General features: G+C 37.3%; 2 protein-coding genes across 4 annotated transcripts in view; one reads left to right on the top strand and one right to left on the bottom strand.

Moving 5' to 3' along the window:
• The window catches only part of LOC133531470 (glycerol-3-phosphate acyltransferase 4), a 56,981-nt gene extending 46,328 nt beyond the window's left edge, over positions 1–10,653 (bottom strand). For 2 of the 3 annotated variants that reach the window (XM_061869716.1, XM_061869715.1), the window contains exon 1: positions 10,366–10,653. In XM_061869716.1, coding sequence (XP_061725700.1) covers positions 10,366–10,551 — 186 coding nt within the window. In that variant the 5' untranslated portion in view covers positions 10,552–10,653. The remainder of the gene's footprint in view (positions 1–10,365) is intronic. The other variant, XM_061869714.1, reaches the window with a different exon arrangement.
• A 227-nt stretch (positions 10,654–10,880) lies between these two features.
• Positions 10,881–16,718, top strand: LOC133531481 (ATP synthase subunit e, mitochondrial). The gene is made up of 3 exons (XM_061869730.1): positions 10,881–11,100; positions 12,661–12,817; positions 16,586–16,718. Exons 1-3 carry the CDS (start codon positions 11,050–11,052, stop codon positions 16,624–16,626), a joined length of 249 nt encoding a protein of 82 aa, XP_061725714.1. The 5' UTR covers positions 10,881–11,049; the 3' UTR covers positions 16,627–16,718.
• The last annotated feature ends 3,673 nt before the right edge of the window (positions 16,719–20,391 follow it).

Here is a 20,391-nt window from a genome sequence, read left to right as displayed (position 1 = left end):
GAGTCCTATATAGACATTTGATCCTCAGGAAAATCAAGGTCGTTTGACATTATTTACAAAAAACTGTCAAGTAGCCAATTGCTCGTAGCAATAGCAATGCTGAGACGAACGGAGCACAGAAAGCCCGAACGCCGTAGTATCCCCCACTTTACTGCCCATACTTGCTTCACCCCGCCCCTAACGAATTACCTCATCCTGCTGCAGCATTGACATCTATTGACAGAATCTCATATGGCCGAATTATGTATATACCATTGGGACGGACGCAAGGCCACTCGGACCGCGAGGCCACTCGGACTGCGAGGCCGTAGGCGGTGGCGTCCGTGGGCTATGCCTAAGAGCGTTTTCACATTCCTCATGTTGTGTTCTTGCCGATGAGCAAAATTTGCCAGAGCTCAACGAGGGTGAAGAAATAAAAATGTATGCCTATCAGCTGGCAACGCCCTTGGGCTCCATCGCCATTGGGCTGTAACTGCCCCTGGGTGACCGCTGCCCATCAGACAGGACGTTTGCTTGTTTGCCACCGGCGTGTTAAAAGAAAAACAAAGCGTGTCCACCGTGTGACCAGGTGGCGGCAATCATGTGTGGGTCACAAGTCAATAGGTCAACCACGTGTTGAACGAACGAGATATGCAAGTCAAAGGTCGAATGTAAACAAGTACACAGTCGTATTTAATTGCGTGTGTATTAAGGCCTTATTCTTACACCTATTTTGTAAATCCCATGCTCTGAAAGTGGGTCGTTGTTGATCTAAAAAGTGTGCAGAAAATGATACGTTTCTGCTCTAGAGCACTGTACTTTATAAATACGTTTTTTCTTTTTTTATAATATAATTCCCTCCCCTATTATAATTATAATTAACTCCCCATTCCTTAAATAACAATATTTTTCCATAAAATTTTAATTGAAAATACTACGTGTGGGGTATCTATGGATAGGTCTTCAAAAATGATATTGAGGAGTGACATGCGCGTTGCCTCCCGGCTGATACTCTGTCACTTTTGTCAGATAATAGTTTAGATGCTGTTTTAAATTTAAAAAACCGTCAACCGGTTGTATCGCGGTGGAATGACCGTCAGCTGTAAAATTAACATGTAAAAAATATGCGCCTTACCACTTTATGTGCGGCAAAGTATGCGTAATGTGTAAATTGCGTAATCCGTTGATGGCTTTTCAAGCGTTAACACCTTATGAAATGCTACATGCAAAGTTTCATGATTTGCTATCATAAAAAGGTATAGCGCTTATTTTTTACATGTTCGTGCGACCAGCTGATGGTCTTACCGCCACGATATAACAGGCTGACGATTTTTTTAAATAACAATAACATCTGAACTATCATTTGACAAAGTATCAAACGGGGGGCGATGAGTTTTTTTATTTTATTTTACGTATTTCAGTGGCTGCCATTCCTCAACCCACCAACGGAGCGGCAGCTGACATCTACGAGGGTTCATCATACCTAGACGTTAACCACAACACAGTTTTCGGCCGGGAGCCGATTGGCCAAGGGAATCTGTTCCTGGCTCGCGGTCTATTATATTTCGAGCGCTCGAATCTCACCATTAATAAAATAGTACATTGTGCAACGAAGGGGGGGGGGGGGGGGGTGTAAGTGAAATTTTGGAAGCGAGGGAATTAGACACAGATTAGATTTTTCATCACACTTGCGAAGAAAAACAAAATTTATATTGTCATTTGTTGACAGGTTAGGCATCGAAGGCACAGACCTATTCTATTCGGCATTAGACGTGTGCGCCGATTAGGCGGCGGTGGCGTGTTTTAGGCGTGAAATCGGCGTGACCTTGACTTTCAGGTTTTTTAAGACAAATGAATAATTTGTTATTTTTCTTGATAATTTGATTTGCATTAAGGGGTTACCTGGTCCCAATGACCTTCAATCCGATCTATAACTCTCCTTTTTCTTATGATTTCCATGGCATATCGTATTAAAATTAAAAATGACGTACTATAACAAAATTCCAAAAATCCTTGAAATTTGCTGGACTGCTAATACTTATATGGCTTCCATTTAATGGTTTTCTTGGATAACTAATTAAGTATAGCGACGATATGGTGATTATGACGTTTAACCTTTGCACCACAGAAAACAATGCCTATGTGTGTCAGAGTTAATTTGAATTAGTGGAAATTGAACTTTAACTCTTTGTATCACGGTCCGATTTCCTGATACGCACTCATTCAGGTTATCACATAAACTTTGAACTAGTGTCATTCGAGTGGACTAGTGTTCAGAGTGAGATGGTAATATTGCTTTCTCACTCGGGTCACGGTATAATGACTCCTCCGGGAATTTGACTGTTCTGACAGGTACGATCTAAAATAGTTCATTACGATACAAGTACGAAAATAGGAAATTCGCACATGTATCGTACATTTTACAGAACATATGGCCCTTTTAATTTTCGACATACTCGGAGCGACGTGTGGCTCGCATCCAGTCCATCCCTACATCCAAGAAAGTAGCTCAATTTGAGTAGCAGCGTCTGGAAGACCTAGATGCTAAGCGTCATATCCGCAAGACGCGACCTAAGCCCTCCTACACATACACCCGCAACTCGACTGGACAACTCCATTGCGCATCGTGTGACCGCATCTTCAAAACAAAGTTTGGTTTTGCGAGCCACATAAGGGCATTTCATAATCCGGATAAGAATTGTTGACGGAGTCGCCATTGCCGGATACGGCAAGGAAGGAGTGAATAACCGCCTTAGTTTTGACTTGTCTTATAGTCTTGGTCAGCTCGTGATCTTTGTGTGAAATGCCGATAATAATTTGATTAAAATGCGTGAGAATTAATCACACGCCGTTTATAAACATTGTAACCGAGATGTTTGTGTACTTATTAACCAGTTACCTATATCAGATACTCTACTTAGAGGTCAAAACGATTTAAAACCCACAGATTACCTATACTGCTTCCAACTGTTTTTTTTTTTGGAGTCTAACAAGTCTTTAGTCTATGGTATATCTTCCGTGTCACTTTTTAAAAGTATTCTTTTATTCATTCTAAGTCCTATGCATTGAAATATTATCATTAGGTAAGCTAGCAAAATATGAAGTATTTTGAAGCCGTGACCTATGATTAGTTAACTCAATTAAACAAGAACTTGGTACATTTTCAAAAAAGAATCTCGAAAACACACATCGACATCTACATCTACATCAACTGTCAAATTCTAAACCATTGACATATATATCTAAGGACGGGCCATACGGACAATAGTACGGTCAAATTAACTCAAATTTCACTAAAGTCAGGAACTAATTCTAAGGACTAATAAAATCACTACGGATTGTTTTGTATGGGCTAAAAATCGAACTTTATACAATCGTTACTAAATTCACCCCCCCGGAAAGGGGTGAAATCGGCTGAAAATAATGTAATGGTTATAACTAAGAAGAGAAAAAAGGTGTACTCGGTGTAATTTGGCGTACGTTTTACAACACTTATATCTAAATTCGCACGTGTTATTTATGTTAATTTAAGCTACGGAACAGGTAAAAAAAAAACAACATTAAAATAAATCTATTTTGGCCATTGCGGGTCTGGGGAAAGTAATGTACTCGGTGCAAATTGAGTAAATAATTAGAAAAAATATCTAAATCCAATGTCAAATTCGCACTATGGTGCGACACCCGGAAAGTAGTTTTTCATGTTTTACTGTCGTTGTACTTCGGGGGAAATTTTAATACTATTGGAAATTGATGCAATCATATTCATTTGATTTTGTTTACATTCGCACCCCATAAAAAATTGGCATTTTTATACGGAACGTGCAGTTTTGTAATCAAGTACCAAAAACGTAGAGCAATAAATACACAGAAGCGACAAGCGCGTGATTAGTGGCAAGAGAAGGAACGCGCGTAGATGCACCGACGAAGCACGGCTCTTGAGGCACGAGTAGTGGCATGTACTGCAAAAATAGTAGGGTTTCTGAGTATAATAAATAATAATAATAAATAAATATTATAGGACATTATTACACAAATTGACTAAGTCCCACAGTAAGCTCAATAAGGCTTGTGTTGAGGGTACTTAGACAACGATATATATAATATATAAATATTTATAAATACTTAAATACATAGAAAACACCCATGACTCAGGAACAAATATCCATGCTCATCACACGAATAAATGCCCTTACCAGGATTTGAACCCGGGACCATCAGCTTCGTAGGCAGGGTCACTACCCACTAGGCCAAACCGGTCGTCGAGTATGCAGACAGACAGTCAACAAATTAAATACAGGTACACTCAATGTTTGTTAAATTCGAAAAATCGCGTTTTTCCATATACTTACGAAAACGTTAGACTACTTAGTTCACTCAATGATTGTTTAAAACAATAGTTCCGTTTTAATGCCAGAAGAAAGATTTGTGCTCGTTGCCCGTCAAAAGTGTCAAACAAACTGTCTCGGAACAATCGCTGCGCGTAGGGTTTGAGATCCGGATATCCGAAATATCCGGATATCGGGTCATAAGATCCGGATATTACGGATCCGTTAAATATGGTTATTGACCTATAACGGGAACAATTTTCTAATGAAATTTATGAATAATTTCATACCATTTTATCATTTAAATATAGTATTTTCATATATTTAATCAATTCAAATACTAACAGCACATCAATTTTGATAGGTACATCATGTCACGCAGTAACTTTATACAATGAATGCGAATGTTGCTTAATGCAAACATTAGATCATTGGATATCCTGATGACTTGGGGCTATAGGCTCAAAACAAAAGCAACCTGAAGGCCAAGGCTAGGATAGTAGAGTAGGAAGGAGAGAAAATTGGTCTGATAATCAACCACTAGAATATCTCCAAATGAATAGGGCTAAGATGGTCGGCTCTTTATCATTTGTCATGAAGGGCATAGTGACAAGTGATAAAAATAGAACCATGCTGCCACCGCAGATCGAAAAGAAAAGACCTACCTAAAGTAATCGGGAAGAGGAGATAGATGTTCGAATCCAAAATGCCCTAAGATGCTCAGCAGCGCTTCGCCGAGTTCTAGTGTCCAAGCTGATCAGTAGACTGTCCATGATTCAAGTCTATAAGACAATAATTAGATTTTGATGAATGACATCGGTAAGTATTACACTTGGACTCTAAATCAGAAAAAAAAGAACAAGTTCTTAGTGAAGAAGACGAAATTCTGGCGGAATATTCTGGGACCTATCAGAGATGAAGATAGAGAAGATGAAAGCGTAGGAAAAATAGGGAGCTAGAGTAGCTAGTTGCGGCACGCAATATAATTAGCGAGATTATAGCCGCACGACTTCGCAGGCTTGGTCACTTGGAGTGGATGGGAGAGAATCGGGCTGTGAAAAGATATACCACAGGAGCGATGTAGCCCTAAAACGCCCTCGGAGTATCCAACTAGCGTGGAGTGGTGCAGAATAGAGCAGAGTGACGTTGTTCTTGTGTCAAAGGCCAAGATTCTTTTTGGGTCACTTCATAGTTAGTATTTCATGACGAATGAACACGAGGTGAGGCATTGGATGTATTTCCAACTATGCACCAGCTAATCCAGATATAAACCCTCCTTATTAAGTACGGTTTTAGAGATAACATTATGTTAGCTATTATAGTAATCAAGTAATCATTTAAAATTAGTTGGGGTGATATCATTGTATTAAAACATAGTTAAAAACGTTATTTCTGTGTTATCTAAATCAGTTTATTCGGATATTTATTTTGGTGGATATTCGAATAATTAGAATATCACAATATTCTAATTGCAAACCCTACATATAACTTCCCAGTAGGGACACAAATAGGTAATGTAAATACTGCGAGGAGGATCTTGTTTAGGAAAAACCAGAGCGATCGAGTATATTCCTTCAACAGGATGCTCTCCTACAGCATATAAAAAGGGCTTAACAGACCCACATTGGGACCAATTTACCTGAATAGCGACCCACAAATGCTAGATTCTTGCAACTAGGCTTGGCGAAAGAAAAATGATGGACCAGCGTACACCTCTGCAAGGAGCTATTGTCTTGCAAGTGCAAAGAACGCTGTACAGGGTGTGGGTGAGTATAACACGGATTTAAATACACTATGCTTTGCGCATGCGAAGGTACATGCTCTGGGACAAAATAATACGTAAAAAAATAAATATTTTTGTTTAATTAGTGTGTAACTTTAATTAGCTAGAGCCGGAGTAAATTACAATAAAACGATCTCAGTATTCTTAATTTTGATAATAATACTTTTATCGAAAATATTACTTTACTATAAATATCGTTCAGCAAGTTACCTTTACTTAAACATCATTTGCCTTGCAAATTGTATTGAAACAGCCATCCGACTCTTGGTGGTGTCATCCGGTATGGAACAAAAATAGTGTAATTTGCTTGTTTATAAACCGATTTTCAAAATTTTAATGGAATTTTATAGCTTATTAATGTAGCATTCATATCTTGTAAAGTTGATGAAAACAAAAAACGGATTTTTTTTCGGGAAAATTTAAATAAAACTTAAAGTTTCTCGCAAACTATGGTATTTACAAGATCAAATGTATAAACGATATTGTAGCGCATTTAATTTTGCTTTTTATGACACCCCACACAAGCTTACATGTGATATACTTGCTGTGGTATACGCAATATTCTGAAGACGGCACCGGCCATTTTGATGACGTCATAACTGGTGACTTAACCACGTTAGAAACTGTCTCCCGATGGTTTTTTAGTCAGAATAACATGCTTAACAACATACTAAAATATGATGCTGGTTTCATCAAAGGCACCTTTTGGGCCCTATATGACCATAAGGGAAGCGACTTCATACCTACTCGTATAACATTTTTTTACAATCAAACACATTTGAATAAGTAGTCGATAAAGCAGTCAAACACCGATAGATTATTAATATGTTGTAACATGACATCACTATTTTTGATCTCACATAGACAATTTACGCACAAACTTGCATTTCATTTTTGGTCGCACTTTTGAAGTTTGACAGTCGTTCTTGATATCCTATTTCTATGTCTCCGGATCCGAAAAATTGTCGGATATTGCAAACCCTAGCTGCGCGCTGCGCTATCTCCCCGCCCCGCGCGCCCCGCGCCGCGTGCTGCCAACCACCTTCGCTTGCAGTTCGTAGCGATTAATTCTATTTACTTTTTGACAAACTTCCGGTAAAAAAAATCTATTTTTTATTTAGTGCAAATGTAGTGTCTTTAGATAAGTACCGTTTTTAAAATTTTCACGTCTCTCTTAATTTCCCCCGAAGCACAATGTACAAAATAATTAAAAATAGATGTTCCATAATTTGCCCAGGCGTGCAAAGTTAACTGAATGTTTATAATGCTTTAAAAAGCTTAACTTGAGATTCCACCAACCGACTGAATTATCCTCGAGCCGCAATCGAAAAAAAAAATTTTTTTAGGGTATCATACATTGCACATCTTTTTAATTAAGATATACTATACACCAAGGTGTTCTCTATACACTACTTAGCTTGAACCTAATAGCTTTTAATTTACTCCAAAATTACGGCACTTTATAGTTTATACCTAAAATTTAACGGTCTTCCGTACATAATAGAAACGGTGCAACTCGGGGGAAACAATCTAGTTGCGCCATCTAACAAATCCAAAAAAAGCACGACTACACGACTTACTTCCATACTTTTTCTTAACTTGACTATACTACAATAAGATTGGGGCCAGTACAGCGGTGTCACGCACACGAATTCGAACCAATCGTGCAGTATAACGCCGCAACGCGATTGGTTGATGAGTTCGCATCACGCGCGCGATTGGTCGCAACTAGTTCCGTTAGACTGCACGATTGGCTCGAATTCGTGAGTGACCCCACTGTAAGGCCCGTCCTTAGATATATATGTCAATGTTCTAAACACTATTTTTTCCTAAGCCCCATTTAGATGCATGCATTACTCGATACATTGCTAACTAGTACAATTGTGTAACGAAAATCGCATGCAAGTTATTGATCTGTCTAAATGGGGATTTGGCTTTAGACTTAACTCTTCAACCATTGATATCTAATTTGTACATGTTTCTATATATTTTATACAAACCTCACTTTTTTTTATAAATATTTTTTTAGTTAGTGGATCGTGATTTCCATATATGACATAAAAAAAAATTCTAACACTAGCAAGATTGTGATAGTCTTTGTTTTTAATTTATATACCAGATACCAAAATTACAGTTCAATTGGCCAATTTACTACCCAAACATTATGACTTAGAGGTCAGACAAATTAAGGCAGCGAAGCTGTCATTTTAACCAAGAATAATAACATAATACCGTATAATACTCGTACCCTGGCAAGCCAACTTTTTTAGTAGACAAAGACGCGAAATTTGTATAGGAACTTGATCCTTTGGGCCTACATTTTTCTAACTTGCCGCCTTTTTCTACTGACAAAACTGACTGGCCAGAGTATAGAAAGGATTTTGCCCAGGCACATTCTCCCAGGATAAAAAATCACTGAACACTCTCCTCACATGTGAAAGTGAACAACGACATTGGCAAATTCACCCTGTTTTTATTTAAAGTATGTTAGTCAGAAAAAAAAATAAGGAGCACTTGGCCAAATCAGGATCCAGAGACAATTCCAAGTTTTTTTCTATGGGCGTTTTTTTATAATTTATTTAGCTGTGCATTGGGCACGAACAAAAGGCAGGAAAGAGGGGAGGTCTTTGCCCAGCAGTGGGACATAATTTTTTTTTACTATCCTATAGGAGATATGATAGTAAAAAAAATTGTACTTATTAATTATTTGTCATCATTGTATAAAAGAAGATAGTCCTAATTAATTAATGTTATAAGTTTTATTAATGTGTGTGAATTAACTACTATCAGTAATTATAATTATCATAAATATTCTCATTATTAAGCTTGACTCACGTAACATCTGTCAACACTTTGGACATCAATCAGCCATCAACACAATCAAATATTCAGATAATTAACATAATGCAATACAAAGGGAACATAAACATGCATGAATATTTAATTAATTTGTCAGCACTCTGTACAGTTATGTGTTTATTTATTCAAATTTAACAACACAAAAATATGTCAATAATAAGATCTTAACTGATTAAAACTTTTCAAGTAAAATGGCTTTAAATAAAGTCAAAATAGGCACTTCCTGTTAAAGTGCCATCTTGATAGCCTCATGTTTAATTCCTTTGTTTTTTGCTCATTATTATTGTTTACAGTGTAATATCAATAGCTTATTATACAGTAAACTAATGTGGTAGTGTGCAGTGAATGGAGAATTAATTTTGAAACGCATTTAACCACCATTTTGGAGTCAACGGCCGGTAGTCAACATGCTACTTGTAAAGTCCAGCTATCTCTTTACGATTTTAGTCGTATTTAAAGCTTCTACTACCTTGATACTGGCGAAATAGTCCCAGTGGTCTGAAGCCATAATTTAAAAAAAATATATGAAAAAGTCACTATACCAAAGAAAAGTTTCAATTATAAATACAATCATTACAGGAGTTGATACAAAAAAATCTGTCACACTGCTCAAAACATTCCTAGTACTTAGTAAAGTATATTTCACAAATAATGTCTGTTAGCTCTTCAACTGGCATGTGTCGTTTTTGGAATTTTGATTTTATTTCAATTAGGTAATAAAATTTGAAATTTAAATGACATAATCAGTTGGGAGTCCGCCACTCCAAGGGTTAGGGTTTCTTTTTAAACACAAGATAGACTAAGTAAGGCCTTATATCCACTTCACAGTGGTGTAGTGGTGTCAAGATAAGTTTCTGTAATACAAATAGGATAAGGATAAACAGAATTTAATCATATGAAATGATATTCAAGTGTTATTCATCAGTTATATAGATCTGAGTAATGTGTGATTTCAACTGAAATCAAGTTAGCTACATAAATATTGTCATAAAACTGTGTATAGTTATTAATTCAGCTGTTTTACAGTTTTACCTTGTCTAAAAATTGCAAGAAAACAATATAATGAATGGACAATAAAATAAATCTTTTATCTTTCTTTAAACCCGTCGTAAATCAGGCAAGATAACATGGCTGAGGAATTTTTAATCTACATTCACAATGCCAAGCACAATAAATTAAAGAGGGTTCTAATGAGTCAGATATAGACCAGTAAGGTACTACTACGACCTAACCTTTCGTAACCTGATGCCATTTTAGGCAATCAAAATGTAAGAAACTCATTAACTACGTCATACGCATCGATTCAAAAATAAAAACACGCAATACTCTATTTACCCGGACGTTAATTCCAGCGTCCTCGAAAAATATTAAAAACGCACCGTACAATTTTCTTTTTAAAAACATGGCACAGGCACTTACCTCGAAAAGTTTGAGTAATATGTTCACATATAACCGACGCACGCCCAAAGATTTTCCGATAGAAGCCAGGAATATTATGCACAGAATGAGAAGAAGAAACGGCGTGTAAAGTATAGACACCGCGACCGACACAAACGACATGATTAACGCCATTTTGACGACTGATTGACTAAATTTCGACGTCATTCATAGCTCACCGCTAGCTGTCAAAAGTTATCTGAAATAGTATGTCAGCTGGCTACGCTAATTAAAAAAATAATTTTATTAATATTTACTTTGATATCAACTTTATTACAATCCAATAAAGAATCGACCTTTGAAGGAAAATGTTTTGATTGATATTAACGGAAAGAGCGGATACTTAAACAGGATTTGACAAACACTTTCTTTACGTTCAGAAACGTAAAAATATTGATCCTAAATAACCAAAATGACCGATTTTTTTACATTTTAACTTTAAAAAATAATTCATTATAAAATCCATATAATAGTGATTTAAATATCACGTATTCCTTTTTTCATAAGTCTACACAGCATCATATTTTTTATTTCATACGTTTTTTTGTTGTGGCATTACGATCACGACTTTGCAGAACCAGTACTATCAGAAGGGAATCGTCCTGGGATTTCCACGAAAATCCTGTTTGGATTCGTAATTAATTCCCGATTATTATAAATAACACAATGTCTGCCCTTCCCTACGGACCTCCCGTGCGAGTATCTCCTCTGATCAGGGTATTTATACTTTTTCATTAAAATATACAACCTCCATCATTATGTAACATTATGTTTTTTTTAACGAGTTTTCTATATTCGAAATCCATGTCTTTTTAAATTCTATCGCCTATTTTAATGGCAAGTATTTATCTTATTATTTAATGCTTTGCTGCCAGTAACATATACAAATAAATATAGGGCCATTAAATTCTAACCTCAACCCAGTCATCGACCAGTTTTCCTTTAAACTTTAATGTGTCTTTACTCTTCTGTTACAATTACAACCGGTATTCAATCATGTAGTTTTAGATAAGTGTGATTTTGATGATTGAAATCTTCGACTTTGGTGAGGTTGTACTTCCAATGTACTTACCATAAAATTACTTATGTTAAATAAATCATAATACTGGGACATATTTTTACTAAATTAACGTATTGAAAAGTTCTTATAACTAATATTTGAAGCAGCTTAAACAATGATTGTTCAGAATGAATCCGAATTGCAGTATAATTATTTTATAAATAATTTAGCTGACTGAGCCTTTTTTTGCGTTAAGTAAAGAATTTGTGTTTATCGAGTAATGAAAAGGAGGTGTTTTATAATATGAAAGGTAATCACAGTTAGCCAATTTTTATGTCATGGGTAAATTTTTTCAGTAAATGAGCCTTTGCTATATAGATACTAGACCTACCAGCCTACCACACACATTAACAGTTTTGGATATAATGTGTTGGATGATTTTATATTTGGACATTTATAGAATAAGTATGTAGAATTTTGTACACAATACACTTTTTTCGACTGGCATTCAACTTGAGAAACCCTTGGAGGATTTGACAACTGGAGATGCCTTGTCTGTAATTTTCTGTACAAAACAGTCTAGACAGCCAGATAAACATCAGTCCATACAATATATATGACCATTGGCCGAGGTTTTTGACAGAGGGGTAAGCTCTTAAAGGCAACTCCAGTTGTTAAACCTAAGGAGAAACCCATTGCATGCTATGCCTATATATATGTATGTATAAACGCACCATCATATAAGTTTACTGGAATGCATGAAGGTTAGCAGTACACGGGTAAATAAGCAAAGATAGATAGATAGATAGATAATCCGTTTATTTGTTTGCCACAATACACACAGGAAATACAATTAATAAAATGACAAAAAAAACAGATAATACAAAATTATATGAGAGAAATACACATTTATACAAAATAGTAGTAGAAAGAGAAAAATAAATAAATAACACATTTAAATAATACTGTTCCATACATATAGGAAATGTTGTGTGCGTCGCAGCAAAACAAAAGGGTTCTGGCTCAGTATTACGCTTCACCCTATGGGAGAGGCACTGATATTCTGCCAGGACCAGCAAGCAAGGAGTTACGTAGTTTACCACCATCAGGAGGCTCTCAAAATTAATGTCATAGGTTAGAAGGGAATTCATGACCCGGAATTGCTTTGGGCATTAACTATTGTCATCAAGCCTTTAGGCACCTGCTGCCTGTCTTCACCATGGACATCTTTGAGGAACAAATAGTTTAAATTATCATTATACTGTTCTAATTTCCAGTTTGGTCGCTGGTCTTTCCTCACTGTGGGCATCGTCTACGGAGCATTCCACCAGAGCAGGCTCTCGAAAAGGGAGGCCAAGCTCCGAGAGATTGAGGCCAAGGAGAAGCCCATCAGAGACGCCAAGATCGCAGCAGAGAAGGCCCTTGCAGCTGCGGGTAAGTTGTACTTTAGTCTCTTTATAACCTTATAAGGCCTAATTTCAAGATCAGGCATTTAATAATCAGAAACAAGTCTAAGATTATAGATGCACTAAGTCCTAAGGACCTTACAAGTGTCAGCCTGGAAAGGTCCAGTCGGAAAAAGAAAAAGAAGACGGCCAGTGGCACCCTGGGCTGACATAATAAAAGTAGTGGGGGCCAACTGCATAAAGGCCCAAGCCCGCAAAAATGAAATAATCTGGAAGAGGCCTATACCTCTTAAAAGGGTTCTGGAGTAATATTACTACTATTATTATTACCAGTGATCGGTTATTTGGATTCTCCCTCGCGGGATATCAAGTAGAAAAGTTAATATAAATACGACAGTTTCCCGCGATACCGAACAAACCGTACAAAAATAAAACAATTTAAATTATCTCTAAGGAATTTTTTACTCTTACATGGCAACCAGTTGAGACAAAAACTTCTTATTCTTTTCCTAATCTTAACATTTTATTTAAAGAAAAATATATTAAAACCTCCACAAAGTATCTGCTTATATATCTGTCATGATGGAAAAAAATACTTCAAAATCTTGACACTTCATTATTTTCATTATTTTCTCTGGATTTCAGTTCTAATTATTTTTGGTGAGCAATAAAACCATTTGACATTGTGGACATTGTTTTTCTCAAACTACCTCTCAGTTGAAAGAAGTGTAATTCACTTTTTGATAACGAATTCATTTAATCAAACAATTAACCCGTAGTAACCATTGTAGCAAAATTGCTACATAATCAACATCTGTCGGTTTATTTTTAAACTTCTTCTTCTAGTTGTCAGCTGGCTCAGTTCTCTTTCTGTTGTCTCTCTATGCGGTTTCATAATTCAGGCGTTGATGGTTAGATGGCGCTTTTAGCAAAAAAAAAGAAAAAGAAAGCGCCGACCTTTTTTCGTATAATTCCTGGCCGTTTCTAATAAATTAAGTGCTTATTTGCGCTTATTTTGAATTTAAATTTTTATGGAATATTCGAAAAAGAGAAGATTGAAGTTGTTTTTCGGCAGATGGTTTGGTGAATTTGGAGTGGAGAAGTCGTTTGTGTTCCCGGGTCGTTTTAAACCAGTTTTGCAATTTATAGCCAGTTTAATAGTTAACACGAAGTCTTTTTAAGTGCGCATAAATCCACGGGTGGAGAAGCTCCTGGTAACAGTTGACTACCAAAGGCGCGCATAAATCGGCGTTCGAAGAGGAGAGGCCTCTCATAAACAGTTGGTATCCAAAGCCGTGCGCAGGTCGGCGCTAAGCAGTGGTGAAGTGAAGAAATCTCATCGTTATCGCCCGGTCTGCTGCCATACGTGCTCGCCAGAAAGCGAGTAAGGCTTACCTCGTCGGCTTGTTTAAAGTCGCCAACTTGTGCGCCATCCATTCTACACGAGTAAACCTGAATCCAGCTGCCGGTACCTTGGCGTGTGCCACATTCATCCCCTTTACCCTGTTTCCACTGAAATATTTTTTGTTTTTAAATTTTAACAGTATTATCTAGTTCTAATTATTTCTTGTGTATTTTTGTGTTATATTTTTAATTTATCCATTTGCTAAAGTTCTGTGATCCGCCATACTAAATTTTCCTAAAAATTCTAAAAGCCTCTTTTGTTGGGCTGTTTAATTAACCGGTTAAAAATTTAGGTATCATGCGCCATCGTATCAACCCTCATAGTCCATAATTATTCATCACATTAATTCATTTTTTCTCTAAATTTTCAGCCGTATTTTTTTATTTTCCTTGCAGTTTTACCCCACCTTTCCCCTTATGCGGAAGGCAGACTTTTAGTTCTACTATTTTAAAGTGATTTTATAAATTTTGTAAATTTTAATTTTTTATACAGGGTGAAAACAAACTTTGATTTTTTTGAAAAAATGTTTTAAAAATTATACGTAATCTGCAAAAGTTCTTGTTTTACTGCACCATATATTAGCTGATAGACACGCGTACTTACTCGCCGAACTTTTATCCAAACGGTACAAAATGTGCCGCTTTGGAGGCAGCAAATGAGCTGTCAGTGTAAACACTTGTGCTCATTTGTTCGATTTAGACAAAAGAACGGTGAGTAATAGTACTCGTCTATCAGCTACTTAGATGTTTTAAAGTGTAATAAAATAAACACATTGTATTTTTTTGCCTTTTCTAACAACATAAAGCCCGGATTCCCGGGGCATATCCATACTAACATAATGATTGAGGTCGTTCACCCCATGTCAAATCCAAAAAACCGATCGCTGATTATTACTATTAGTATTTAAATCCTAGATTAAGTTGTAAACATATTTTTCTTTTTTTATTCTTTTACCCAGAAATAAAAAGGCTTTTTATTTATATAAGGCCTAATGTGTGTTGTCGTCCTATGGTGGGTACCGAGGGCCTAATGTGTGTTGTCGTCCTATGGTGGGTACCGAGAGCCTAATGTGTGTTGTCATCCTATGGTGGGTACCGAGGGCCTAATGTGCATTACATATATTACATACAGTATATTACATATGTTTATTTAGTCACCTGCATTAATTTACAGGGTGAATAGACATATAGGTCATACTGAGAAACATTTACTATGGGACCAACCCCGAAATTGCGAAAAAAAATTGGTTTCATACATTTTGGATTTTTTTTCGCGATTTCGGTATTGGTGCCCATAGTAAAAGTTGCGCAATATGACCTATATATTCAGTCCGTAAATGACTGCAGGTGACTAAGTATTAGACCCTGCCAAAATTAAAGTACCATTTCTTTTGCTTTATTCCTATCCAAACAAACGAAATTTATCTCAATTTACTGTCAAATAGGAAAATTTTGTCTGATGGCCGAAGATAAACTGAAATACATAATAATTAATAATAAAACCTCTTCATTTCCATCTTGGAAGTTAGTTTCAAATGTATGGATCCTATAGCCGTTTGGCTAAAGACCTAGTTCTTCCAAAAAACCTTTATTTTTCACCAGGCCACCGTTATATCACTGCCAGCTCTTCTTATGGCTGGTAGTGGTCCCTGGCTGTGAAATAGATTTTTTTGTAGGGCAATTCTGGTAGCCTAGACCAGTGGTGGGCAAATTACGGCCCGCGAAAGGATCTTAGCCGGCCCGCTGCCGGTCCTATGAAATAATTAGTAGTTGGCATTGGCCCACGATAATTGTAAATCAAAATACAATTTTTGCCCTCTTAAATTACTTAAACTATTGCCTCCATGAAGAAAGTTTGCCCACCACCGGCCTAGACGATGCAAGTGTTGAGCATCATAATTTCAAAGAAGTTTGACGTTTAATATAACACTTGCACCGTCTGAGCTATTAAAATCGCTGCCAACATAGCTTGGCCTGACTTTAAGAAACTAAAATGTGATCTCATAAGACTTGTTTTTATTCAAGATGTAATTTAAATGATAATTTAAAAAAAAAACAGTCTTTATACGTCCCACTGCTGGGCACAGGCCTCCTCTCATGCGCGAGAGGACTCGGGCTATAGTCCCCACGCTAGCCCAATGCGGGTTGGGGACTTCACATACACCTTTGAATTTCTTCGCAGATGTATGCAGGTTTCCTCACGATGTTTTCCTTCACCGAAAAGCTAGTGGTAAATATCAAATGATATTTCGTACATAAGTTCCGAAAAACTCATTGGTACGAGCCAGGATTTGAACCCGCGACCTCCGGATTGAAAGTCGGACGTCATATTCACTCGGCCACCACCGCTTTTTTAAAAGTATTTATTTAACAATTTCTTTTCTTGTTTCAGCCGAAATCAAGGCCCTGGAAGAGATGGTTAGCAAGAAGTAAACTAGAATTAAGGCCCTTCCACACATTTGTAGCCAGTCCACCCGGCAACGATCAGTTGTAAAGATATTTAATGAATTATAGGTAATTGTATAGATTTGTCTTTTATTTCTTATTCTTATCCTGCAGTCTTCTTTACTTACAGGCTATTTACACTTATTGGTTGTGCACAATACCCATTGAGATGTCACGAATCCTCTATAGGGAGCGTGCATGAACTATAGGAGGCAGCACAGGAGCCGTCAGATTTTTGGCGCGAGGCGTAAATGTGATGTTTTTTGTTCCGATGTAGCCCACAAGATGGCAGAACCTACTATGCACAAGAAAACACTTAACGTGTAAATGTGCCTGTTTATGGTTCCGATTCAGACCACAAGATGGCAGACCCTCCAACGCGCACGGTCCCTATATTAGACCGCGGGCCAGGAGCATATATCGTCAGTTATCGCCACCAGGCAGTTGCAGGCGTCCATAGGCTACGGAGACTGCTTACCATCAGGCGGGCCGTATGCTTGTTGGCCACCGACGTAGTATAAAATAAAACCCGGCTAATACTTTGTCAGATGATAGTTTAGATGCTATCATGAATTAAAAAATAGTCAGCCGTTTGTATCGCGGTGGAAAGACCGTCAGTTGATCACATGAACAAGTAAAAGATTTGTTTTTTTCTACAGTCGTTGCCTCCCGATTGTTATATATTTTATTTATTATTGTGTGTTAGTTTAAATGAATTTTAAATAACAAAACCGTCGGCCGGTTGTATCGCGGTGGAAAGACCGTCAGCTTGTCACTAGAACATGTAAAAAATACGCGCTTTACCACTAATTTCCGCAAAGTATGAGTAATCCGTTTATTGAAACGCCTGAAGGAATGCTACATGAAAAGTTTCATGATTTTCTTATCACTATAAAAAGGTAAAGCGCTTATTTTTTACATGTTCATGCGACCAGCTGACGTTCCTTCCACCGCGATGCAACCGGCTGACGATTTTTTTTAAATTCACAACAGCATTTAAACTATCGTCTGACATAGTATCAAACGGGAGGCGATGACTAATTTTTTTTACGTGTTTCGGTGGCTGCCATTCCTCAACCAACTAACGGAGCGGCGGCTGACGTCCACGAGGGTTCACCATACAAAGCCGTTAACCACTATACGAGTTATCGTCCGGGAGGCGATTGGCCATGGAAATCTGTGCCTGGCTTTCCTTGGTGCATTCCTGAGCTTAAATTAAGTAACTTTCTTTACAGTACATATGGTGCTACTTTACCGCACTAGTGCGAATTAGCATATTACGTTACTGTGTCGAACATTTAAAGGGCCATATGTACTGTAAAACGTACGATACATGTGCGAATAGGTAATTCGCAACTCGTGTTTTAATTTATCGCCACTCGTTTCGAGTTTCCTATTTTTCGCACTTGTATCGTAATGTACTATAAATACACCGGTATTCTAATTAACTCCATTGTAACTGTCTTAATTTATTATTTACAAAGATTAATGGAATTGATGGTTCCAAGATGTACAAATCAATTGCTAGATGGCGCTCACACATGCGGAAACTAGCTAACGGTAATAAAATACCTTAATTGTATATAAGAGCATATAGGACTTTGCTCCTAGTTACATGTACGTTTTTTAATGATAGTTACATTGATATTTTTGCAGCCTTTGCATGCGCTCTACGCATTTTCGTGAAGGCAAGTAAAAGAATTGGTTTAATTATTTTTAAACGAGTCGGTGGCAAACAAGCATACGACCCGCCTGATAGTAAGCAGTCTCCGTAGCCTATGTACGCCTGCAACTCCAGAAGAGTTACATGTGCGCTGCCGACCTAATTTTTGGACAGTATACGCACAGATCACCTTGCATCATTCAGTATATAGGGACGTGACCTTCCTTCTGAACTCTCCTACTATGTTTCTCCATCTGTCTCTGACAGTGTGGAGGGCCGTATGAACTGTAGACTTGTATTCATGAGCGGTGCGGATCTGGGGCCTATGGCTCGAACGGCATTAGTCTAATATTATTAATGTGTTGCCATGGTAACCCATACGACTTGACAGTTCATGGACTAAATGGGCCCCGTGGTCAGATCATCGTATTAGGCTGCGTCCACTAAGGCCTTTTCCCATCTACTTTGCCGGTCACAATGAGGTTCTCGAAGTTGCCACCGTGCGTATCAATCGGGAGGCAATAACTGACGTAATTTGCGCGTGGCTGCGGTCAACCCTCAATGGATGGAATGGATGGTTCCAAGGTGTACAAATTAGGTGCTAGATGGCGCTGTCACATGTGCAAACTAGCTAACGATTTTTTGCCTTAAATGTATAAGGGCTACATTCTCTAATATATCCATATACTTTTTAAAATGATGGAGTAAGACTCCGACGACTTTTTGAGGCCTTTACACGCGCTTGACGCATTCCGTGAAGGCACATGGATGAATGAACTTATAATTTATGTTATTTATAGCACTCGTCGCAAAGATGAAGACCTACACTCGTGGTTCAATTATAAGAATCTTTCGCTTGCTCGTCGGGTATCAATTTTAGCACGAGGGGTTAAACATCAACTTTGCCCCCTTGTAATATTTATTTATAGTTCGTGTCATACACGATGGCCCAGCGTAGGCCAGTCCAAGGGATTTATGCGTTAGAGGGAGTAAGTCATATTGCTATGTCATACCACCGCATAGCTGCGTCCCTTAGGCTGGCCTACGCTGGGCCATCACTTGGAGGAGCCCTGACGGCAAAATATTGTGTTTATGTATATAATTGCAATACAATTTATTTTACAATAAAATGTAAGGAATCTACATTAGTTGTTTGCACTATGGTTAGTGCGGCCATAGAGAATTATAAGTAAAGAAAGAGTGGTAATTCCGTAGATCAGTTTTCTTACCAAAACGTGAGTTATTTCGTAGTCGACATCTAGCGTCAAGTAGTGGATTTATCAGTACCGCTACTTGACACCAGATGTCACAAGTGTCGCGACTGGCGAAAAATGTATTGTTTAAGCAATTTACAACTAACATTAGCAGGAGTTGAAAATAGCGTTCCGGTAAATCCGGTTATAATATTAGCTGAAAATTGTTGAGCATTAGAGTTTTCGTTTGTCGCGACATCTATTGTCAACTAGCAGCACTGATAAATTCCGCTACTTGACGCTAGATGTCGACTACGAAAGAACTCGCGTTTTGCCATGAAAACTGAACTTTTTGATATTTAACACATATTAGAAAGAAAAAGGTTCAAAGTCAAATGGCGTTCTAAAAGTTTTAATTATGTGTCTAAAGATGGCAGTAAATTTACGTCGCTACCTATAAAATGTTCTTTGACAATACACCTCTATTTCAAATTCTCTTTGCTTTTATCTCTATATGGTGCGCCAGTATATATTTGACTCTTAGTATTTAATTTTTTTCAGAACACATGTACATACCATTATTATTATTATTATTATTATTTAAGCCTTTTATTTCCAATAGAAAAAAATACATAGCATAAATATACTATGGTTGCAACGAATAAATTATCTAGAACGCAAAATGACTGCTGTAATATTTTGTCTATATCGCTATTAGTCTACATCGCAAACGGTCTAGAACGCAAAATGACCACAACATTTTATATAGGTAGGTTAGGTTCGTTAGGTATCTTCAATTGGCCGAAGGCCAAACAGTACAGAATAGGAGCCTCGCGGAAGCGGGGCTCCGTCGACATCGCTATAAAGTTAAGATAAAACGGAAAAAAATATGTGGGC

The sequence above is a fragment of the Cydia pomonella genome, chromosome 25, assembly GCF_033807575.1.
Source record: "Cydia pomonella isolate Wapato2018A chromosome 25, ilCydPomo1, whole genome shotgun sequence".
Taxonomy (NCBI): Eukaryota; Metazoa; Arthropoda; class Insecta; order Lepidoptera; family Tortricidae; genus Cydia; species Cydia pomonella.
This window is presented reverse-complemented; position numbering and strand designations above follow the sequence as displayed.

Bases quoted from the DNA above. Each gene is read 5' to 3' on its own strand.
- LOC133531481 (XM_061869730.1), top strand. From the start codon at position 11,050: ATGTCTGCCCTTCCCTACGGACCTCCCGTGCGAGTATCTCCTCTGATC. The intron at 11,101-12,660 runs GTATTTATACTT...TCTAATTTCCAG, and splicing joins GAGTATCTCCTCTGATCAGG to TTTGGTCGCTGGTCTTTCCT. The intron at 12,818-16,585 runs GTAAGTTGTACT...TTCTTGTTTCAG, and splicing joins GAAGGCCCTTGCAGCTGCGG to CCGAAATCAAGGCCCTGGAA.